General features: G+C 49.5%; 1 protein-coding gene across 2 annotated transcripts in view; it reads right to left on the reverse strand.

Moving 5' to 3' along the window:
* Positions 1 to 1,063: 1,063 nt before the first annotated feature.
* AMBRA1 (autophagy and beclin 1 regulator 1) overlaps positions 1,064 to 25,281 on the reverse strand; it is a 196,217-nt gene continuing 171,999 nt past the window's right edge. For both annotated transcript variants that reach the window (XM_054026730.1, XM_054026728.1), the window contains exons 16-18: positions 17,837 to 17,929; positions 15,532 to 15,725; positions 1,064 to 2,748 (exon numbers count right to left, since the gene is read on the reverse strand). In XM_054026730.1, coding sequence (XP_053882705.1) covers positions 2,258 to 2,748; positions 15,532 to 15,725; positions 17,837 to 17,929 — 778 coding nt within the window. In that variant the 3' untranslated portion in view covers positions 1,064 to 2,257. The remainder of the gene's footprint in view (positions 2,749 to 15,531; positions 15,726 to 17,836; positions 17,930 to 25,281) is intronic.

Below are 25,281 nucleotides of genomic sequence, written 5' to 3' on the forward strand. Positions count from 1 at the left end.
AGCCCCCGGGAGCTCTGCCTGCCCGGCCTGGAGAGTCACCTCAAGGCTAGAGGGGGGAGCCCTCTCGCCTGGCTGCGAGCGGGCTGCAGCGCCTGGCTGCCCAAGGGCAGAGGGAGCGGGTGGGCGCCGCCCTTCACCCCCCTGCGAGCCGCCTTGACCGCCCTCCATGCGCTCCCTGCGGCTGCCGTGTTTTTTTATTTTTTGCTTGTGGCGGCAAAAAAGCTTGAGCTGGCCCTGGAAGCCATCATCTCCACAGAAGGGAATCCCATTATCAGGCCCTGTCAGCTCAGAGATGGGACTTGCACAGGGCAGGTTTTAGAGCCTCATTAACACCCTGTGATGAGGCCTGGCAGTGGCTGATTTGATTTAAGGTTCATTTCCAGGCTGTGATTTAAGGGAAGATTTGCTTAATGTTCTTTAACAGACTCTTCTGACTGAGAGCTTGAGTGCTGCTTAATGATGGCCTTATTTATTGGGATGCTCTCGAAGTGTTGAGATGGGCCAGGCAGGTGCTGGGTGACAATAACTCAGACACAGTGGGGGAAGTGCACTTCACACCAGGGTGGTTATCACACCTAGCCCCCATGGGTTTAAGTGCACAATCTCCTCTCTGAAGCAGGCCCATGGCCACCTCTCCTCTCCTCCCCAGGAAGCAGGCAGGCAGATGTCTCCTGGCTCTCTTGGGGTAGGGGACTGGACAGGAAGGACATTTCCTGGCTCTCTTGGAGTAGACAGCTGTGTCCCTATTGTTTTAGTGCAATATAGTGGGATTCAACTACTTTCCCCTTGCCTTAGGCAGTGACGGGGAGAGCGAGGGGAAAAGCAGGGAGGAATGTACCCAGCTGTGCAATGTTAGAGCACGGCACTTGGAAGCAGGACTCCTGAGCTCTATTCCCAGTTCTGCCAGTGACTTGTCACAGAGGTGATTCTACCCTTGTGGGGTTGAGAGAACGAGAGGTTGTTTATGAAGCGCCTGGAGCTCCCTGGCTGCAGGCGCTATGGCAGGGCCAAGCACACAAACACACACTCCCCCCAGCACACAAGAGAAGACAGCAGGCCAGAGAAGGGTTTGTCATATTTTAATGACGTTGATCTTTGGTGTTTCCCTCGTTAGCACTCAGACTCTCCCCCTACCCTCCTGCCACAAGCTTGCTGGGATGGAGAGTTACAAACGAAAAGGAAAATCACATTTTAGACTAAAAACAAAATATTATCAGAGCCTTGATTTCTCCACTAGAAACTACATGTACAAGGTCAAGATTTCACATGCAACACCTTACGTCACAGACCCATACCTCATGCCCTGACCTGGAGCTGGAAAGTCACCCCCTCCCCGCCCCAAGAGAAATGCAGCCAGCCAATGGTGTCATGATACTGGCAGACTTTGCCAAAATGGCTCATTCACGTGAATATTGGCACAGCTGAGGGTGTGAAAATATTGGAGTATCCTTGTGCTAACTGCATCCTTACTGGGGGAGCCACACCCACCTCACTCCCACCCCCTGCATTTGCCCCCATTCTCTCTCCCCATCGATAGCAGCTCGGTGCTAAGCTGACATTCAAAGAAAAGGTCTTCACTTCTGAGAGGCTCCTGGGTATATAAAGGATGGTGAAGCTTAAGCCTGGCTCTTTCTACTCCAGCTCTGCCCCAGGAAGATCGCAGACTGGACAGGAATAATGTTCTCTCTAGTCTCCAAAATGCTGCACCCTTCCCAAGGGGCACTAGGGCCATCCCATGGAGTGGGACTCTGGCCTGGAAGACTCCTCCACTCCACTGGCAGAGCTGGGGCATCAAATCCAGGATATGCCCAATAGAGTTGCCTGTCTCTGGAGGACACCGCAGGCCCCCTTCCCTGATATTCGTTCTTCTGCTCAATCCTTGGGGCTGGTGGCAAGCAGTGGGAAAACACTCATGTTAGGAATGGTAACATTTAGAGCACTCCAGGGTTAGGGCTAAGCCCAGGGATTCCCAGTAATCTGGGATATTTACACAAGGCTCAGAAGAGCATTGTAAGGGATCATTAATGTTCTCATAGAAACTGTGCAGGAGCATGGGTGCTGGAAGCTAAGACCAAATAAAGCTTCTTCTGCCTGGGGTCCCTATAGATTTGGTGGCTTCCCTTCCACTTCGGCCCCCTTCTCAATTACCATTATCCTGTCAGAGCCACAATACCCCCACTCTTCCAGCTCCTGATCAACTGTGAGGTACAGGTCTCTGCTTAGCAGTACAAGGGTAGCACCAAGACACAATTCATCTCTACCTGTTCCGCGACTCCCCACTGGTGCTGTCGTTACTATAGTAGTTGGTATTGTCAGGAAGATGGTTATTATTGGTTAGGTCACTGTATTCAATTGGTCCCTCAGTGTCCATAGAGGATTGGGACTGCTCTGGCAGATCCAGTCCATCGGCTCCTTGTCCTTCACTCCTGCCAGGAGCTGTCTGCGGGCTCTGGCCTTGCTCTGCCAACTGCATAGACTCCGAAAGGATCCGTCCCTCCAGCTCAGCTGCCAGCTCGCGCGAGGTGGACTGCTGCATCAAGGCACCATCAGCTCCCATGGATTCCACACCAGTCTGAGAGCTGCGGTGAATCCGGTGACTCACAATGATGTTGTTGCCGAAGCCGCCCATGGATGCCATAGTGGTGCTCTGCTCCCGCTGGACCACAGCAGTCATGCCACCCTCAGCCATCAGCCTCTGGATCCTGCTGAGGGCATCGTCTCCACTGGCCCCATATTCTGGACCTTCACCTGGAGGAGAGAACATAAGAAGTGGCCTGAGTGCACAAGAGACAAGAACTATGGGACAAAGAAAACCATGCTGGCCAGCCAGAACGGAGGAAGCAGAATGGTCAGATGCAGCATGGTGCACATGGACTAGGACAGCTCAGCAACAAGACACGCTAGCTCCTCTTCAGATGTGCAGGGTTTGCTCCATACAGACCCTGGAGTTTTACTGTATTTTGTTTAACTTTTATTAAAGTGCCAAACGAGAAATTCAACTTTGACATCCCACATCCCACAGAGAAGAACATCTGCCCAAGCCACAGGCCTCCAAAGCTGCCAGCCCATAGGACAGAGGACTGAACAATCCCTGCCAGCCAGCATCAGGGATGGGTAATGTTGTCCTGTCTAAAGGGCCCTGAGGATGGGACACTTGAGGTAAAGCTCCTCAGACAGCCACAGGTGAGTGTGTCCATGGTATCTACACACCACTAAAGCCAGGCTCTCCCACAGAAAACAGCCAATACCACACAACCAAAGTGACAAACCATCCTCAATAACCCACACTCTGCACATGCTACTCCTCTCCACCCGCTACACGAGGGAGGGGAGCAGTCACCACCCCCAGAGCACTGAGAGTCGAACTCCCCTGATGTGCTCCACCTAATCTAGAAAATATCCCAAAGTGGCAGGCCCTGTTGCCTGAGGGTCAGTGCACCAGCCCCAAGCTCACAGGCCGCGATAGGTCCCAAGCCAGCAGACAGGCCCCCCCGGCAGACCCCACCCACTCTTAAGGCCACGTAGACCAAAAGACAGATTGTGCAGCACGTCTGATGGGCAAGAGGCTGCTAAGCACAGCACAGCCTCCCCCTCGAGCGGCTGCATTCTGCACTAGCTGCAGCACAGGAGCAGTTTCCAAATGAAAGAGAGGCAACGGGACCGGTCCCAGACTGCGGCAAAGATTAATAAGAGTCCTGGAGACCCCTCTCTAGCACAAGTTCACACCCATCCTGGGCTCCCTCAGGCGCTAGGAAAGCGAAACAGCATCCCTGAGACACACAGCAGAGTCCGGGAGGAAGCTCTTATCAAGCCATGCAGGTGTGGAATGAAAAGGTCAGAGAGACAGAGAGTTTCTTCCCAGCTATGAGAAAGGTCAGTGAGTCCCCAGGGCCCTGAGGGGAAGAGCACAGCTCAGCATGCACTGCAGTAAACCAAACACTTTGCCATGTGGCGAGAGGGGCTAAGAACTCACCTCCAATGCCCTTCCTCCCTTACCCCACCAAGAATCTCCCAGAGGGGGGGTCCCCTCGCCCCTCCAATCAGAGGGAGAGGCCAGGGTTGGAATGGATAGTGATCCATTGCTGTGTGCACAGAGCAACCACAAAGCAAGGTCGGGGCCTGCACATCACCACAGGGGAGAAGACTCAAGAGTCTAAGCATAGGCTCTATGGAGAAAAAAATACTACAAGAAATAAAGCCTAGCAAGAGGAGGAACAAGTCACCAGTGCAGACAGGTCTGGCCCCATATCCACTTACTCCATTAGCAGTAAACCTCATCCAGACTGTGCAGGGAAAGGTTCTGATTCACTGGAATGTGTTAGAATCATTCCAGAGAGGGATGCAGTAGCCTACCTGATTCTTATTAAAGAGATAAATTTCACTCCCAGCTCTGCACTGATTAGAACAGAGGAGAAAGGAACCAGCTTCTCTGGCACCAGGGGAAAGAACACAAATATGAGCAAGACTATAGGGAGTGTGTGTGGGGGGTGTTTAAAAACCAACAAAATACTGAACTAGAGGGCAAAACTGACACTGCTCCTGGCAGACAGGCTGTGCAGGGCTATGAAGAGAAGGAGGAGGAGCCTGCGTATGATACATGGCGGATGGGAACTAGTGTTGAGACTAGCAGGGCCAGATGTGGTAAGAGCAGCGGCAGGGAAGAGGATCTTTATGGCAGCATTCCAGGGAACATCTAGGAGGCCAGAGAGGAGGCAGTCACAAGAATCAAGGACCCATCAAGGGTTTTAGCCAGAGGGACAGAGATGCAGAAGTGCTTTTGAAGTTGCCGCGTAGGAAGAAGGGCAGGAATTAGAGACAGCATCAATGTGGGAGAGACGGAGGGGAGAACAATGCCGAGGCTTGAGCTTGCTGGGCAGAACGTCACCAGAAAGAACCTAACAATGGAATCCCAGTCTCACGGGTCAGAGATGCTGGTTATTTCAGCTACGCATTAACCTCTCTTCCTGCATTGGCTGGGGAATAACAGGAGAAGTGAGACACACACGCGGACAGGAATCATACAGGAGCACACTAGCCACAGAAACGAAATACTAGGTTGTGGGCGAAGCTGAACCAGGTGGTTAGCAGCTCTGAACTCTTCCTTTCTGGAGGCAAGTCAAAGCCAGGAGAGCCCCAGGGCAGGTTGTGGGAGGGACCCACATCTTATTGCTGCAGAATGACTGTTTGAATTTTGGGGGTATGGATGGTGAAGTTCTGAAATCCCATGGATTGGTTTGGATGGTAACAGCCACCATCTGCCTAGGGCAATGGTTTTCAACCTTTTTTCATTTGCAGACCCCTAAAAGATTTTGAATAGAGTTAAAGAGCCCTTTGGAAATCTTAGACAGTCTGCAGATCCCCAGGGGTCCACAAACCACAGGTTGAAAACCATTGTTCATAGCAATGACAATCTTTTGCGGATCCCTTAAACATAGTCTGGGGACCCCCCCAGGGGTCCGCAAACCACAGGTTGAAAACCACTGGTCTAGGGAATGCTCTCCAGGATCATGGGAAGAAGGTGGTGCTTGAAAAGGGCAGAACATTTTGGGGCAGAGTTTATTTTGGTAGAGAGAATTACATGTTTTTACTTTTGAGGTGGTATGGCCAAAGGCCTCTGAGAGCTAAACAACATCAGCCCAACTGAAAATGAGACTCTTAGCACCAGTCTGGCACAGTGACCAAGATCCCAGAACAGTTACTATAAGGAGCCCCCAATAAACCAGCCCCTCCACCACTAAAGAGGCAATGAAAACACAACATTGCCTCCTCAGAGGGTACATGGAGCACTAGTGTATATAAGGCAAAGATGCAGGCCCTCAGGAGAGAAGGTCTTTCCTCCCATCCTGACAGGACCCTATACAGGGCAGCAGACATGGCCCCTCAGCTGCTGCAGGACAGGAGGATATTCTACCTAATGACTGGTCACACTGCATACTCTTGGGACCAGCAGCAGCCAAAGCAAAGTGCAGCTGACAAGTCTAACCCTCACAGCAGTCATGCTGCTGTCTACAATTACTTTTCAAGGGCAGCCACATGTAAAGTGCATTGCACTAATCTAGCCTAGACTGCATGGGTGCAGGTCACCACAGTGCAGAGGGTATCTTCAAGAAAGATTAAATCCCAAGTGAAGAAAGTTTCTTCTAACCACCACCAAGACATGAGAGTCTATGTTCAGCTCTTGGTGGCCATTCCCACAGCATCTACCTAGCTGCCTGGGGCAAACGGTAAAGGGAGGACATTCATTGAGCAAGCAAGTTCCTCCAGACATTTCCCTCTTCTCTGGGCAATACTCCCACCTTTTAGAGGTATAGCTTCGGTCAGCGTCTCATCCTCTGCTAGACAGAGACTGAATGGCTTTGGTAAGAATATCAGGCGCATACTGATCACAATTCAGACCACACCACTGCATGTGAATAAGTCTTTTGTTACTAAGTATCTGGCAATGCTGGAAATAGAAAGTATTAGAAATCCAGAGCTCACAGTATTGGCTAGGGGCATGCAAACCAGTTCCTAACTTTAGAGGCTGAAAATACCTGGTATTTCCCCCCGCCCATGCACACCCTGGGGCTACAAGTCAGCCAAGATTGTCAGCTGGCACAGGCACCAACTTTCTGATTTCCCCGGGAGTGCTTGACCCCTGCTCCGCCCCAGGCCCTGCCCCCAATTCCATCCCCTCCCCCAAGACCCCACCTCATCTGTTCCTGCTCCCACTCCTCCCTCTTCTGCTGATCAGTGGCGGGCAGGAGGCGCTGGGTGGGAGGGGGAGCAGCAGATCAGTGGGGCCCACAGGTGAATGCTGAGCACCTATTATTTTTTTTTCCCATGGGTGCTCTGGAGCTGGAGCACCCATGGAGTCGGCACCTACGTCAGCTGCTACTCCTGCCTCTGACACACTCAGACGTAAACAGCATGTGCTGAATATGAGCACTCCCCGCAGCCAGCCTTCAGGCAGATCATGCCTACCACCCTTAACTCTCCCCCCCCCCCCCCAATTCAGATCACGTGCTTTACTAAGCTACAGCTGGAGTGGAATTCCAGGGTTTGAGGCAGTTGTCTGCTCAGAGAACAAATGCTGATTCCACAACAGCAGGCCCTGCTGCTCAGCAATTTATCATGTCAGGAGCAATCATATTAAGAAACCCGAAAATGCAGAGAAATGAGCGCTAGAGCTTCTAAAAAAAAAAAAAAAAAAAAAAAGGCCAGTGGGGACAGGCCTGCAATATCATTGCTGCACCAACTGGCTTGGTCACTCCAGTCCCTTACCCACATACACCTGGGCAGCGCGGCTTGCTCTTTCCTTGGTCCAGCTTGTTACTTTTCTTTCCCCCTCCTCTCAAATGTATAGCAATTGCCTCAGCTACTAGGCAGCAGAGACAGTGTCTCTCACAGTCTGTCCCATCAATTGGAGAAGATCAGGACAGGAGGGAGGGAAAGCTGGGCTGGTGACTGGGTGTCTCACTACATCTTCCAACTCTTTCAGGCTCCACTGGGGTTTTGGCTGGTGCTCAGCGTTAGCAGAGAGCTAGTATAAGAGGAACGACTTAAGTGACAGTTCATTCCACTTTTGCATTAAGAGGCTGTTTGCTCTCTCCTCACCTTTAAAGCTCAACAAATGCATTGGGCCCTCCTGGACCCTGCAAAGGCCCTCACACACACTGCACAGAGGGCAGTCTGCCTCACCCAGCTGGCCCTACATTGCCTTTCTTAGGAAGGCCGAGTCAGCCTGCTCAGCAGAATGCAGATTTCTCAGGGATACTAGTATGACACGCACAAGTAACATACTCCCTTTTGTTTCTGGATGGGGCACGACCCTGTGACTCCCCAAAGGTGAGTCTTTCTGAAATGGTCTCTGCTGCACTAGGTCTTGGGAACATTGTCCCCAGGGCACCACTTTCTTGATTGCTGGTGAATTTTCCACAGTGCTAAGCAGCTCCTGAGAAAAGTCTCTGCATGATCCCAAGTCCTTCCTTGCAGAACACAGTCCTCTTTACTAACAGCTCTCCTCAGAATACTGGGACAACTGGCACAGCAGATGGCTTTAGGTAATGCTCACATTGCAGCAACATGGTCTAGGCCAGGAGACAATGGCAATTCTTTGTGGGCCAGGAAAGCAGCCAATACCCCACATCACACCAGAGGCAGAGAATTCAGATTAGCAGGCAGCCAGCTCTGCAAGTGAGGGTATTGAGTGGAATGTGAATGTGGACGTATCGCAGAGAGAAGGAACAGCTGCTCATCTTCCACCTGGGTTGCTCCGATGTCAGAATTCATCTCGCAGCAGAAACTAACCTTGAAACACCTGAACTGCTTTGCCATTCACCTGGGATAGGGATAAACCAGCTCCACTCTGTCAGGCACAGAACAGGATCACTGAACCCAGCAAATAGCCCAAAGCCAGCTGGTTGGAATTCCTTCAAGGAATGCAAACATTAAATGGAGCTGCCCATAGCATTTAAGTTATAAGGCACTTCCCAAGGGTCCAAAAGATTCCTATTCCAAAACAAATGCAAAGCCATAGGCAGAACTTATGGCTACTTATCCCAAAGAGTAGGGGATTCCACCAGTCTGTGCAGCTGGCCCCAATATCATATTAGTGAGTATGGCAGAATCATCCTCCCCAGTGGTTGGAAACCAACTCAGATGTCCTCTGCCAGGCTGCTCTAGGAAGAGGAGAATTTTGTTTGGAGTAGCAAGACTACAAACTGGGAATGTATAATGACTCCAGTAGAGCCAAGAGACAGCAGGCAGGAATTTTATAGCTAGCAGAGGATGTAAAGCACTTTCCATAGGACATACAAAGGTGTGACATTTATCTTCCCGGGTGCAGGGATGGCAACATAACACATGATTAGCATGGACCCAATGGGCAGCAGGGCTTGGATTGGGCTGATTTGTGGCAGTATGGCATACTGGCACCTCCCTCCAGGTGTTATTTTGTTCTCCAAAATCTCAACACCCCTTTTTAAAAGAAAGTCAGTCTTTAGCTGTTATGGTTGTGAGCCTCAACAATGGGAACCAAGCGTAAATGATAGAGAGAAATCTATTAAATGAGTCTGCCGAGAACATGGAACAATAGCTCAGAGGTGTGAACTGCCCCTTAACTTAGATGCTCAAGGATAATTCCAATGTCAACATTGTTACCTATTGCACACCTCATGTCAGAAAGGAACAGGAGGGTCAGTTCTGCACAATTTATTGTGAGGGACGTCTCATTTTGGTACCATACAGGATACCGCCACTTATTTTTCCACAAGCCCAAAGATGTAAATTAATATTGGAAGGTTTTCAAAAAGCTCTACTCTAGGGAATATTTTGGAAAGTTCTGTGGCCAGTGCTATACAGGAGGTCAGACCAGATGATCATAATGGTCCTGTCTCGTCTTAGAATCTATTAATTGACTCTAGCAGGGCCCATGGCCACATTCAACCCCCACTGAATGGTAACTAAACTCAGGGAGCTCCGAGAGCAGGCACAGTCCTTTTGATCATTAGCATGAACTACTCAGCAGTGAATCGCCAAAATGAGACACACAGGTGGAATTTATTTGGTGGGAAGATCTGCGTGTACCACCACCATTTCTCATCCATGGTTTGACCTCTGGAGGGAAGGGAAATTGACAGGGAACCACAAAGGATCCGATGGTATATGCCACTCAAACAATCTATCCTCTCTAGCTAGTCCTTTTCATCAGAGGATCTCTTAACTGAACAGTAACTGAATTCACACCACCACATCTGACTATGGTACTACAGTGACATAGCCTCAGTGCTAGACATGGCCTTAGATGTATGTGCGCTCAGCGAGCACTCCTAAGGTCTTTACAGGGTGCTTCACTTACTCCAGGATCCTGCTGGAATGTTTCAGGCATATGCGACGTCTCCTCGCTACCTGCAGCTTGAGAGCTCAGCATACTAGCCCAGTGCAATTTCCTGGCTTTATTTTTAGAACCTCTTTCCACTTGTGAGCATCCAGTTCATTAAGTTAGAGAAACAACATCTCTAAGGGCCCAGGTGATAGAGCTATTTGTACTGGGCTGTAAAACAGGCTGGACTGATTACAATCAAATCAGAGAGACCAGAAGCTGCACATGCATGAGGATAGTCATCCTGCTCTGGTCTCCCAAAAGAGGGACAAGATGACCTACTAAGATCTTCTCATTTTTAGGATACTATGCGCTCATACTGCATTTATCTGCTCAGTGGATAGTAAAGTGTCTGCATTACAACCCCCTAAACACAGGCAGATGCTGGGAGTTGGGATGATAAACGCCACTCACCAGTCTCCCATCAGGGGTTTGTTTGGTTTGAAGTTCATGTAGTGATCAGAAGACAGAGGGACAGATCTATATTGTTAAGGACAGGGATAGGGCAGGCAGACTGTTGCACACGCTTCCCTCACCCAGCTCTGCCAACACTTCTCAAGCTCAACCCGTAGCACCTCTCCTTTAATATTTCAGTCCTGGGCTTCTCCTGATAAACAAATTGTGTTGATTCAGTGATCTGTACAAATGTCAATTAGGGACTAAGCTGGAACGCATCAAACTCATGTCATTTCTGACATGGTCTGGATTAGAAATCACGTTTCCTAAAGGTCGGTGTGTTGGGAGGTCCTCCTTGTTTCTAAGGAGATTTAATTTGGTCCTTAGGCAAGCAAGACCCTCCCCACTGCATCTCTCCATTTGCAGGGAAACTGAGCAATGTAAATACCAACGTTTAATAAAGACTCCGTGTTTGAGCCCAATCGGAATTACTCCTACATCTGTCAATTTAAAAGGAAGCAGGAGACAGACAAATTTTTCAGGAGTCAAAGCATCTTTCAAATATTTCTTAGTGCCTTTCTCACAGCCTTTCACCCAAACCTGGGTCTCTCTGGCTTATGCATGCTTCACAGGCGACAGTTCACAAGGCAGTGATTAACTAATGGAAAAGGCAACATGTGCACTAGAGGGATTTGCTTCTAATAAATTCACTCCCTGTACATTCATTCTTCCAAAGCCAGCACAAAGACAATCAGAAAGGCAAAGGCTCTGCAGAGCTTAGCAGGGAGGGAAGGAGACTGTATTTACACACAGAGAGTTTAATTAGATTTCTGATGCTACATTGCATATTTCTTGCCACAGAAAGTATACATCTGGGAGAGCACCATGACATGGAATTCCCCACACCAGGAGAGGGGGCAGCAGGTGGTCCAGAAAGCCGCACCCTTGTTTCCAAAGGAGCTGCAATGTACACTTGCTTTTTTCTGTCTCATTATGAAGCTGGTCACTAAACATTTCCCTTGGTGCTGCCCAGACTCGCATCTGTTTCAGCCATCCTGCTGAGTGCTTCCAATAATAATACTAAGCCCTTATATAGTGTTTTACATCTTCAGAGTGCTATACAAAAAACACAAATTAATCCTCCCAACCCACTCTGGGATGTACTATAGGGAAGTTTATCCCCATTTTACGGACAGATTAAACAACATGCTCAAGGTCACATACTGAGGTAGTGGTAGCACTGGGATTCATGGTTAGGAGTTCCTGGTTCCTAGCCCTGTGAGCTTACTATTAGACAATGCAGTTTCCCTTTTAAAAGGGCATCGAACTCAGTATGGTTGAAGATTCTGGCAGGTGCAGAAAACAAGAAAACCACCCAAAAGGCAGCAAGACATCTAAACAGCCCAGTGTAATGTGCAGCCCCGCTGTTGCCAGGCATGGTGGGAGCATTACGGTGGACTGGCTGATGACAGCCTGACCCTGTTCTGGGCAGGGTTAGATGACACAATGGGATAAAACCGGCGGCCACTCTACAGCAGCGCTTCCAATATTTCCAGGACAAATGGAGCCATGACATTGCTACAGCAACCACAGGCTCTTCAGCACAGATGCAGCCCTAAAGCGTAAGATGCTTCCGCTCAGAGAAAACACAGCATTACCTACATCTAAATCTGCTGCCAAAGGCGGCAACAAACAAGCTAGCAATGTTCTCTGCTTCCTGTGGACAAACAGACTGTTTGAAATCATGGACGGTACAAGTGAAATCAAGGAAGGAATGTTACCAACAAAACAGCTGATTTCACACAATCACTGAGCAGACTCCAGAGGTTACCAGTGGCTCAGGCTATGTTAGAGCAAAGTGCTAACTGGTTCTTGGAAGAAGTAGGCCAGTGATGCTGTAATTGTGCTGGCTAATTGGCTGGGGTGCCAGTCACAGAGGAGCCAAAGGACCCCGTCTATCCAAACCCTGTGATCCTAACATCACCCCAGTGACAGATGGAAAGGGGCTCACTGGTATTTGGTAATGAGTTTCAGCTGGCCTGATCAGGTGAATGTACCGCAATTCACTAATGTCATAACCTCTGTGTGTCATGTAAGATATCAATAGAAAGAGTATCATACTGATAATTGGCAACAGAGAGACCTGTGGCACCTTTAAGACTAACAGATGTATTGGAGCATAAGCTTTCGTGGGTGAATACCCACTTCGTCAGACACATGTGCCTGACGAAGTGGGTATTCACCCACGAAAGTTTATGCTCCAATACATCTGTTAGTCTTAAAGGTGCCACAGGACTCTCTGTTGCTTTTTACAGATCCAGACTAACACGGCTACCCCTCTGATACTTGATACTGATAATTAATATTATTGCGGGTACGTACCGAGGACAAATTCAAAATTACAAACTGTGTGTGCCAGGCAGGGCTAACATTACCCCATCCTAAACGAAGGTAGTGCCACCTAAAAGGTACTTCCAAGATACATTTAGAGACAATAGCACTGCAATTTATATAGAAGGTAAACAGGATCATCAAGCCAACAAGGGGAGGGGATAACTACTCAGCATCATGGTAGGGGGAGGAAATTGATCTGTTCCTGCAATCTGCATTTTAGCAAACATGAGCAGGGGAAGAAACCAGCATGAAAATTCCTTATCACCTTCCTCACAGCTTGAATGATCTTTACTTTGGGGGGGGGGGGGGGGGTAACCTTCAGAAGAATCCCTTTCAAAGGTTTACTGGACTATAAAGAACCCCAAGTGATCTTTCACCTAAGATGACAGAGAGACTGAACACTTCGGACTTTGTGGGAGATGCTGACCAGAGGAGTTGAGGTCTTTAAACCATGATTTGAGGACTTCAATAACTCAGGCATAGGTTAGGGGTTTGTTACAGGAGTGGGTGGGTGAGATTCTGTGGCCTGCGTTGTGCAGGAGGTCAGACTAGATGATCATAATGGTCCCTTCTGATCTTAAAGAATAATACTCTGCCCATCTCTAGTGCCTCCTTCCAGGCTACAAACAATTAAATTTATTCCCTCAGAATCCCGTTGGCAGGTAGGCGAGTTAGTTCATTTTGCAGGTGAAGTGATTTGCCCAAGGTGAGCCAGTGACTGAGCCAGCAATAAAGTCCACGAGGCCATGCTGCCATCCCGCAAAAGGCAGAGGGGAAAGCAGGAAGCATTTTTCACGCTCTCCTCTCTTCTCGAAGTGCCAGATCTGTGGTACCCTGAGAGCTGGCATTGCAAGATGGGGCCGCCACATGAACAAGAGGAGATTTCACGGGCTCAGGCTCTCAACACAGCCATTATTTTAAGTTTATTGATGAACTGTGCCTGCCCCGGGTGCTCGTGTACATGAAAGTATGAGAGAATTTCTAAATGGACTCTTATAATCAACCTGTTCACCTGACAGGGACCTGCAAATAGACAGCTTGAATCACTGGTGAGAGGATGCGATTCCCAGAACCCTCTTCAACTGCCTCCTTTCCCACGCACAGAGACATATATATCTATGGTGAGCTTTCTCCTGCACTCACCACCTCAGCATTCTTTTCCAATGCTCCCCACTGAGCCAGCTTAGCATGTCTGACTTCTCCAGTATGTCCAGTCTCTAGCGCCCAAGGCTCTAGTGAAGAGAATCTCTTCCCAGACTGGTTAGGGGCTGGTCACAAACCAGCCCCTGTGTCTGGAGACTGAAGAGCTGTTTAAAAATGGAAACAAAATCAAGCCCTCAGCTGGAACAGTAGCAGGGGAGAGGAGGGTTGGAGAAATGCACTGGTTTCATGGAGAAACAAGGATAAGTGACACCCAAACCAGCCTCATAGCCCCAGTCGCTATGTTGAGGTGCTGAGGGTCCCACAGCCTGCACATCCAACAACTTTCACTTTTCTGTGTATCAATAGTTTTCCCTCCACTTGCTTTTCTCAGGCAGCACGCCAGGTACAGCGAAGGGAAAAGGATTATCCTTCCCATGAGTCTGGCATCTGCCCAGCCCATGTAGCTTCCAGCATGGTTCACATGCCCTCAACTGCACTAAGCCTCCCAAGAGGTTAATTCTGATCCCACTGAGACAGGTCGCCTGGAAGCCACTCTCAGATCAGGAGGGCATTCCCCACTTAATTGATTCTGAACTGAAATGTCAGGACCAGAGTAGTGCAAATCTGTATTTCACACACTGACTGCTGGCTACAGTAGCAGGAACAGTTTAGGGGCACAGGCCACAGAACAGGCAGTTAGCTCAGCTGCAGAATAAACAGGTGTCACAATAAAATGCCCTCCCCCCCCCCCCAATGCGGTCCCCTAGTTCACACAGCCTGTTCCCGTAGCCCAGACTTCATCATGAACATAAATGCACTCAGAATCACCTCCTCCGAATCACACTGCCACTTTCCTTATAGAAGCTAGACTCAAGTCTGAGTTCCCAAACTACAAGCTGGGAACAGGTAAGCTGGCCCTGACACTAGAGGTACTTGGAAGAGCTCTGAGGCATGTTCTTCATCATGGGGGAACTGCACCTTGGAAGCTTCCATCCCTGGCTTTGTCGCACACTCCAACACATCCCCCCCTTATCTGGGAAGTGGCAGAGATGTTCTTGAGCAGTTCAGCTGGGCTCTCACTGAGGAGTTAATACAACCACAGCCCCTGCGCAACCCAAACTAAGGCAGATACACAAGCACACTCTTGGAGCTGTGATTATACGATGGCAGAAGAGGGTTTGCAGTGTCCGGCCCTGGCAACAGGATGACATCAGAAAGTATAATCAGCTTTTGAAGACTGGAGTAAGAGGGAGCCTAGCTAGACTCGGACAGGGGAGGGAAGAGTGAAAAATCTTTGCACTGTCCAGTCTCCCATTCTGGGAAGGGAGCAGGGAGATGTCTGCAGAAGCAGCACCATGAGGAACTTATTTACCAGGAACAATGTTCTAGAGAAAGCTTCTTTCTGAACTTTGAAGCAGAGGCCATAGCTATTGCTCAGAGCTGACAAGCAAGGGCCAGGAAGAGGGGAAATGCTATGCTCAGCGAGGGAGAGCAACCTTCAATGGAAACGAGAACCTTATAACCATCAGGGCCTGGATCCTGGTTCCACCTCAGCAAGGCCTCACTGCAGAGGATAACTCAGAGGCTGGAGATGCCTCTTTGCAGACAGATGCTGGAATATCGACATCGCAAGTGGTTCATGGGTCACCAGAACGCTGTGTGTATGAACTCCCTGCCATGCAGCTGGCAAACACAAGGTAGCTCTGTCAAAGAGAGGATACTGCCCAAGCTCCTACCTTCTCCAGTTCCTGAGGTGGCAGCCCCTGGCTCCTGTACCTCCCTCTCTGTCTGAGTCTCTGCATTCTGCAGCAGAGGAGCCAGGGTCTGAGTACCCTGTGATGTCACCGAGGTGGTGGGGTTCCTGGGCTGCAGGCCTATGGCATTCATTAGGCCCATGTCTCTGTCCGTCCTCCATGTGGCTCTGCTTGTTCTGAATAGAGAGACAAACAAATAAACCAGGAGCAATGTGGGGCCTGACAGCTCAGCCTCCCATGTCCCTAGGAACACAACAGCACCCAGCTCACTCTCCTCTCTCCATCCCAGCCAGGCACCTGCTAGTCTAATCTAACTGCTTTGCAGGCAGCGAGGAATGGCACTTACATCATGCTATGAATGCCATCTCCCTCCTTGGTCTGCAGCTCACAGGACTTTCTGCTCGATGTTTAAATCACACCGGGGCCTTGTCATAGGGTCCTTTACCCAATGTTACCTCCCCTAGGCTGCATGGCTGTTTGAGAGGCAGGAACATACCAGCAATGCCACCAAGACTGTATAGCAAACTTTAGGCCTTCGGAGTTTCTAGACTGGCAGGAACTGCAATAAGCAGCTCAGGAACATACATTTATGGAACCCTTCTCTGGTTCAGGAGATGGGTCTGGGTTCCAGAGCGATTTGGCAAAGCAGGGTTTCTGCTCCAGAGTGTATGATCTGCATCACTTCCCTCACCTTATCCTCTTGGTTTGTCAGCAGCACACACTAGCTCCCCTCTAGCATGTGTTTCAGCCTGTGCTGTGCGGGCCAGCCAATTCTCCTCTCTCCAGTGCAAATTCCACTAGGACTGGACACGAGGCTTATTGTTTTATTTTCAGAAACAAGTAGTTGATATGTAGGAGCTTCCCAGGTGGGAGTGTTTGCAGTGAAAAGGGACTTTTCCCTGCCCTGGCCTCTGGCTGCCTGTCCTGCAAGTGCTGAAGGGGCTGCAACAGATCACCTCATCACATGGCTCATATTCTTCTGTTTAATGCTCTGTAATCTTTTGATGTTCTGAACCCACCCAGCTCCCCAGCCCTCCAACAGGAATCAGAGGTTTCTCAAAGCTGTCCTCCTGCCTCTGGCGTCCACACCAGATGGAGAGAGAAAGGGGAAGTCTGGATTTTCCCACCATGCTGCTGCTCCCCAGCACATCACACTCCTGCAAGACTAAGACACAAGGAGAGAGATCTGATGACTAAGGAGGGGAAAGAGCTCCACCTAGTTGGAGAGGATGACACCCAACAGAAAAGGGAAAGCATCTCTCTTCTCCCACCCTGCAGTCTGACTGGGATCTTAGGACTGCTTGGGGGAGGGACAGGGGGAGCTTGGACAGAACCACACTCTGAGCTCCAATTTCCTTGGGATTCTGGAGTTCAGGTTCAGATGGATAGCCTGGGGAGGGAGTGCCCCTCACTGCGGCAGGAAGCTAGAGGGGACCCCATTCCCATGTTTAGGGTATTGTGTGCAACACTGGACAGAGGGGACTGGGATTCCCCATTGATCCTGGCTGTCTATGAAAAACCCTTTGGGATTTTGGGGGAATCTAGCTCTGCTTTTAGAATTTGTTATAAAGTAACAACAGTCCTGTGACCAAGAATTTAGGGATTAAAGTCATTAGCACTATCCTTCGATTCCTGGTCACTGGAGCTGTTTAATGGATTTGTCTTTGCCTGCAGCTGACCCATTATTCTCCGGGTACCTTCCCCGGTGCCATTTATTTTACACAGCACTTTTCATACTCTGAGCCACACATGGCTCCCCAGTAGGGTGACCAGACATCCTGATAAAATCAGGACCGTCCCCATTTTTAGCTGTTTGTCCCGCATCCCGACCGATCTCTGGTCGGGACGCAATTTGTCCCAATATTTCGCTCTGCCGGCGGTTTATTTTATTATTTTTTTGCTCCGCCGGCAGCACTAGGGGTTTGTTTGTTTTTTTGCCCCTCCAGTGTCCCGATATTTTCTTCCTCTGATCTGGTCACCCTACTCCCCAGCAGTTTGCTTAAGGGTGCTACTGATGGCAGGCAGGGCCAGAGGTGATAGATGTACTTCAGTATTGTGGTCTGCCCCTCTGGTGACCAAATATTATTGCTAGTGGTGTGCCAGCAGGCATTGGCTGGGCAGTGCCAAGAGAGAAGTTGTGTACCTAATGATGCCAGTAGGATGGGAAACAGGAGGAAAGTATGGGCATGCAGCACTGTCAGCTGTATTAAACTCAACAAGAACCACCAAGACGGGGAGCACTCTGATTAGCTGCCTTTAACCCTCTCCTCTCCCCCCCCAGACTCACCCAGGCCGCTCGGTGCTCCTGTTGCTGGAATGCACAGTGAAAACAGTCTCATTCAGCTGGTCCCAGTAGTACTCAACTCCAGAGTTTAAGGCCCTGAAATGCCAAAGGGGGAAAACATTAGAAGGGGAGATTGTTCCACGCAAGCCCCATACTGGCTGCACTGCACGACAATACTCAGCACTTGTCTAACCTGCCCACCCAGCTTGGCTGAGCAGGCATAACCGTCTGCAATAAGGGTGTCTACTCTTGATGCACAGAAGGTCTTCAGTGGACCCCCAGGACAGGCTCAGATCCTGCCCAATTTAAATGAACATTTCTAGGGCTTATTGTTGCACAGGCTCCCAATCATGGAGAGCTGTCTTAGAGCATCTCTGCACTCTGAGCTGAAAGGTGTAATTTCCAGCTCAGGTAGATGTTCAAACACTAATTTTGATTGAGTAAGTTCACTAAAAATAGTAGTGTAGGCATGGGCTAGCTGTCTGTATACAGTCCTGTCAGAGACCCTACATAAATATTCAGATGGCTAGCCCTCCGCCTGGGCTGCCACGCCTACACTGCTACTTTTAGTGCACTAGCTCGACCTAAGCTAGCGCACATACATCTATCCAAGCTGGAATTTACACCTTCAGCTGCAGCATAGATGTATCCTGAGCCAGAGAGTAGTGAACTGCCCCCTTTATTTCAGTGGTGTGTTAGTTCTGAAAGACCACGCCGCAGGCACGCAGCTGCACATGCATTTACCACAATTGTTTGTGTAAGTCAGGTACTATACATCCAAGTGGGCAAGTACACAAAAGGCAGAAAAAACACTTGTCTAAAAGGCAAGGTGTCTGGCAGCATTTTACCCCACTGGGCATGCTAACACTTATTCAATACTAAACATCTAGGTACTAAACAAGGGTCTTTCCTTCTACTAGTAAATCTCAGTGCAAACATCTCACTGGCACTGGCAGGTCTTCTGTGGAATAAGGATGGATGTAGCTCAGGTTCTTAGACCACAAATGTAACTTGGCCCTACCCACAGAATAGGTTTGATACAGACCAGCCCTGGCCCAAGGGCACAGACTAGACAGGACCTAATAGGACTTTGTCAAGTCTAACTTCTGTGAAGGGGCACAAGAAGATGCAGGAAGGGATGTGCATGTGTATCATCCACACTGCTCCACTAGTCACTTGGGGTCTGTAGCAGAGCAAGTGGGTCCTTCATCTGGAGCTTTGGCATGCAGTGTACAGCACTGGTGCCTTCCAGGGATTTCAGCAGTCACATTGCTTGGTTGCTGAAAGCCCGGTATGTCTAGGAAAGTCACAAAATGCTGCTATTGTTAGTCCAGTTAGCAGACTTAGGGAAGAGGCCTCAGGTGCTGCTCCTGTCCTGCAGACACTGGATACAAAGTGAGAAAAATATCTCAAAAGATACGAATGCACACGTGTTCCAGTCATCCTAGAATATGTGCTGGAGAAGCAGGGAGCAGCTGAGCCTCCCACATCCCATGAAGCACAGAGCCGGGAAATGCACAGTTCCCCAGAGCTCTGAGAGGCAGCCAAGCTCAGTCAGCAAGTTGCATGGGAGAGCATGTGCAGCGTGGTGAGCCGAGTAAGGGCAGAAGGGCTTCTTAAAGGAACAGGCAATGCAAATACAAAGATATAGTGACACATGAAGCAAAGGGCCAGGAGGTGCCAGGCTATCATAAAACACATAGGAGATGATCATTGCACAGCATTGTTAACATTAGGGGTCTGAGGGAGAGAAAAGAAACAGGATTACATCTGCAGACCTGGGTTCACATCTAATATAGATCACACCAGAAATCGTCTCAATCTAGTCCAGAGTAGATGTTTGTCCAGGGCATGGGAAAGTCTAGTCTAGTCAGGATAAATGATATTTAGCCAATTAGTTCTCAAGTGCAGTGACAGAGCGATTGTGACAGCAGTGGCTCAGTACTGGATTAGTGAGGGGGGCTGTGGGTCAGGAGTGAGGTGCATTAGTAGGATGGCTGCAGGGGAGGATTGAGAATTATTGGCAGAGCTGTGCGTGTTGGAGGACCAGGACCAGCAAAACATGAATGGCTCTAGTTCAGGAGCAAATGCAAAAGCCAAAGAGAAGAAAACATGCACAGAGTCTGCAGAACGTGATCTGTCATCACATTTTTCACTGAGCTAGTCCGACAGCATTATACCCATGTGAAAGCAGCTGCCAAGGAGACAACTATTTACAAACTCTTCAGAATTTATTGACAGATGGCCACCCATCACTAGAAACTCACCAATCCTCCCCAATGCTCTGCCTGATACACTGAGACAGCAAAGCTTGACAACTAAGCCTACAAGGCAGCGGCATTCCCTGGGAATGAAAGCCGTTCAGATCTAGCAGTGAAATCCTCCCAAAAGCGCCTCGCTGCTTTGGCATTTGAGACTACTGGCCATCAGAGCTGTGCTGAGCCCAAACTCCCACCCTGTCCTCTGAAGCTCCCTCTGCCCCCAAGAGCACACAGTCCCCACAGCAGCCCATGCTGCTGCTACTCTTCATTAGGGATGCATGCCAACTGCTGCTATCATCTTCAAACAACTGGAGATATAAGATTTCAGTGTTGCCCCTAGTGCAGGTTCTGGGATGGTGAACTCCCCACATGCTCCACTCCCCACATCAGCTGTTCAGTTTCCATGCTACACAGGGAATGTGGATCCCCGCCTGCTCCCTTCTTGGGGAGGAGTCTAATCCAGCTCACGGCTATCAGAGCAACAATATAGCCAGGTTGCCTGCCCTGCACATTTCAGAGAAAACGGGATTACAACTCTCACCCCCACTGCCACCCCTGCCCTTTAGCCGGAGCTCTTGCTGCTGCTCCCTCTTCCTGCTCCCCATTTGTTGGATGGGAAGGTCCATTCTAACTCCATGCTGTCAGCTTGCTCCTTTCCCTGGACAGGGAAATCAATAGCCATTTAATACATTACTTCATATGCAGGTCTTAAATGGTAGCATTTATCAACTAAGCTCCCGCTGCCACGCTCCTATTAGCCACTCATTAACTGCCAGAGGGCTGCGGCCTTTTGCTTTCATTCCCCTGGGAGAGGAGCCTGTTGGAAGCATCAGCTGCTTACCCCCACCACTGGCTCTGGGAATCCTGACAGACAGGACAAAGCAGAGTCTGGTTGATTTCATTATCTGTGGAAGTAGGATGCCCTTTTCCCTCTTCACTCAGGACCTGCTCTGACCTGGTTGCTAGGTTTTCATTCAGAGTGCTCAACGGGAGGCCAGGAGACTGGCGAGTGCCATCCACCCACTCTAAGCCAATGTGCCAAGCATCCTAACTGTCCTCCTTTTGCCCTCCCTGGGCTAGCTACTTCTCCTCACCCCAACTTTTTTAAAAGTGTCAGGGTGCTGGAGTCATCTGACACAATCTTTATTCCATCCTTCGCCATGCCCTTCCTTACCCTCTCTCTTTGCCTGTCGGAGACTGTACACACTCATCAGGGCAGGGACTGACTGCTCTCCTTCTAACATGCTATGTAAAGTGTGGTGCTAGATTATTGAAAAAACAACAAAATAATCCTCCAGCCTTTGTGGACTCAATTTCAAGCCCAAGTGGTCTCCAGATCTCAGACAGGGAAAGGCACACTGTGATTTTTGTGGGAACTTCAGATATCCTGGTTCAGGTACAGGAAAATGGCACAAATGTGGGCTACCATTCTCTGACACAAAAGGGCTGCCTGTCTTTCCCTTACCATTTTAGGCTATGTCTCACTGCACAGTTAACCCAGGTGATTAGCACCCAGATTAGCCTAGCCCAGGTGTAAGCATCTCCACAGTAAAGCCCTGTTCATGTGTCCTCACTAGTTCTGCACCTGTTCATGTGTCCTCACCAGCGTTCATGTGTCCTCACTAGTTCTGCACTAGCTCGTGCATGTCTAGGGGTATATCCCATGACTTTTTGAGGAGAGGCTCTAGGATTTTTTCCCAGAAAATTATGGAAGAACAGGTCTGTCCTTTGAAGGGAATGCAGGAAGGGCACTAGACGACTGTCAGCACTTGAGTGATTTAGCCACAAAGCAGGTGGGTTCAAGCCAGAGTTGAAGCAAAGCCTGGGTTTTAACTCCCATCCCAAGCGAGTAAGCCAGCCTAGGATGAAAGCATCTTTGGACCTGCATCAGAGGTTTTTCTGTGTGCATGGGTAGGGGGATGAGAGGAGGGTGTGGGGAGCTAAAAACCAGGTTAACCATGCAGTGTAGCCATACCCAAAGATGTAACCACAGAGATGCTGCTATACTGAGGGCTCCTATTAAGTCTTTGTCTACATGAGAAATTTGTACTGGTTAAATAAGGTGTGATTTTTAAACCAGTTTAGTCAAACTAGCGCAACCCCCTGTCTGGGCATTTTGTTCAGTTTAAACCAAGTTTATTTTGTTTTTGCTTATGACAATTTAAGAATTGGTTTCACATAAATCAGAATAAGTCGGTCTTGAACCAACATCAGATTGTCCACAGGGGTTTGCACCGGTTTAACTAAATCAGTTTAAAAAAACAGTGTAACTTTCTTATGTAGATAAGGCCTAAAACTTCATTTTTACATCTTGCATTACAGAATATTGTTAACTTGAAACATTCAGTCAGTCTTTCACAATGGGTTTCCCAGTTCCAGTGAACGTCATCAAAGTCTGACTATTCAGTTGAGAGATGCAGAACTAGTAATGTACTGGAAGGAGGAATAGCGTTCAGGTAATGGGAACACTTAACTTTTGTCCTAGCAAGCTCTAGGCACAGAAATGCTGGAAACAACATCTTCTGAGGCTTGAGGTGGCATCTTTCCTCAGCATAGCACCGGATGTCTCTGGGATGCAGCTGCAGTAAGGAGGGCAGTCACTGCCCAGGGCCTCAGAGTGAGAAATTGCAATTCTCCATGCTGCTGCTAAGTTCTTATTTTTCTTCCTTTTTATGGCTGTCAAACAAGATCCTTAAGCCCTCCCTGGAAATCCCCATCAGCTTTGCTGATTGCAGAGCTGGTCACAGACAGGCTGCCCCAACAGGGTATCTGCTCAATGAGGGGTTTATCCAGCTCAAACTACTGATGCGTTTGGAGAGTCTGAGGGGCACAGAGCCCCATGCTGCGTTATACAGTTGTACAAGGCCTTGGAGTAGGGGCTTCAAAAACCAAGCAGAAATAACCCAAGTAGTCTTGCCCCTCAGTCTGGGAGCACTACCTACACTGCATGTGAGCCCTGTGGCAGAGAAGAAACTGGTGTTCCTGTCTCACAGAAATGCTTGATTGATTTTGCCATCCATAATGGGAAAACGGAACACTCACCATTTGTAGTTTCCTAGGCCAGAAGGGACCATTGTGATCATCTAGTCTGAGCTGTATAGCAAAGGCCGTGGAACTTCCCCAACATAGTATCCAAAGCAGAGCTTTTAGAAAAACATCCAATCTTGATTTAAAAATGTCCAGTGATGGAGAATCCACCACAACCCTCAGTAAATTGTTCAAGTGGTTAATTGCCCTCACTGTTAAAAATGTGCACCTTTTTTCCAGTCAGAATTTATTTAGCTTTGACTTCCAGCCATTGGATCATGTTATACATTTCTCTGCTAGACTGAAGAGTCCATTATCAAATACTTGTTCCCCATGCAGGTACTTACAGACTATGGTCAAGCCTCCCCTTAACGTTAAACTAAATAGATTGAGCTCATTGTCTCATTGGCTTAAAAAGAATTTACCAAGAGAGCTGCCCCAGGGCAAGTCCAACATCAATCCCATAGTGAGGCCATCAGGGATGAAAACCTCCAGCAGGCATATACCCATAGACGGAGCTCAGTAGGGAAGCGGAACTAGGCCAACAATGCTAAAGCCTTGCCAGGTGCAGAGAAGCCAATCAGCGTGATGGGCAGGAGCCGTTATGAAGAGGCCTTCATCTTGCAATGGGCTGAGCATGCCTGGCAAGGGATCACGGTTCAAACAACTCAGCTTGTGGGACCTGGAAATAATGCTTATCAAGATAACGCTTATATGTCTTTCATTTCAAACCATCCCAAAGACCTTAAAGTTAAAGTGAAATACAAGCAATGGTCAGGGATAACCTCACACTCTACTAAAACCCAGAACAACCACAGTACAGTACTCCATGGAAAAGAGCTGGGGCACTGTGTTCAGTTGATTCAGGGCCACCTTTACCACTTCCTGCAGCCCCTAGGACAGAGGTGGGCAAACTACGGCCCACAGACCACAACCGGCACACGGGACTGTCCTGCCCGGCCCTTGAGCTCCTGGCCCGGGAGGCTAGCCCCGGCCCCTCCCCTGCTGTTCCCCCTCCCCCGCAGCCTCAGCTCACTGCTCTGGGCGGTGGGGCTGCGAGCTCTTGCCGGGTCGCGCAGCTGCAGAGCTGCGGCCTGAGCCAGTGCTCCGTGCTGCACGATGCGTGGCTGGATCCAGCTGGGCGGCACGGCTGCCTGTCCTGGTGCAGCCGCGCTGCCAGCCACCGGTGCTCCAGGCAGCACGGTAAGGGCACAGGGAGCAGGGGGGGTTGGATAGAGGGCAGGGGAGTTTGGGGTGGTGGTGAGGGGGCGGGGGTGTGGATAGGGGTTGGGGAACAGGGGGGTGTGGAATGGGGGCAGGGGTCCCGCGGGGGGCAGTCAGGAAGGAGAGGAGGGGGTTGGATGGGGCAGCAGGGGGCAGTCGGGGGTCAGGGAGAAGGGGTGGTTGGATGAGGTAGGGGTCCCGGGGGGGCAGTCAGGAAGGAGAGGAGGGGATTGGTTGGGGCGGCAGGGGGCAGTCAGAGGTGGAGGTTCTGGGGGCAGTCAGGGGACAAGGAGAAGGGGTGGTTGGATGGGGCAGAGATCCTGGGGGGGGGCAGTCAGGGAACGGGGGGGTTGGATGAGGCAGGAGTCCCAGGGGGGCCGTCAGGGGGCGAGAAGCAGGTGGAGTCAGATAGGGGGCCAGGCCATGTGTGGCTGTTTGGAGAGGCACAGCCTTCCCTAACCGGCCCTCCATACAATTTCAGAAACCCGATGCAGCCCTCAGGTCAAAAAGTTTGCCCGCCCCTGCTCTAGGAGGTCTCCTCATCTGAATACCAACCTAGCCTGAAGTTACTTGGCTTGTGAGATCTGAAAAGACCCAACATGAGGTGAACTAGCGGCAGACTCAACCCATATAGAACAGGGCTGGGTGAAACATCTAGCTTTCACACTGCAAAAGCTCCTCTCTTGCTACAAGAATATCAAATTTTAAGGCAGTTTCCGAAATCCACCATCAATTCAATTTCATCATCATTGTGGGTCATTTTGTAAATTTTTGGGTAATATATTAAACAGTTTGCATTTTCCATGACAAAAATACCTTCTCCCCTCTTCCTGTGAAAATTCCAGCAACTCTGCCACCTTCCTGCTAGGGTGAGGGAATGAACAACCAAGTGAAATTGCACCAATCAATCAGGATTTTTTTGTTCTTGTTTGGAAA

The sequence above is a fragment of the Malaclemys terrapin genome, chromosome 4 (assembly GCF_027887155.1).
Source record: "Malaclemys terrapin pileata isolate rMalTer1 chromosome 4, rMalTer1.hap1, whole genome shotgun sequence".
NCBI classification, from domain to species: Eukaryota; Metazoa; Chordata; order Testudines; family Emydidae; genus Malaclemys; species Malaclemys terrapin.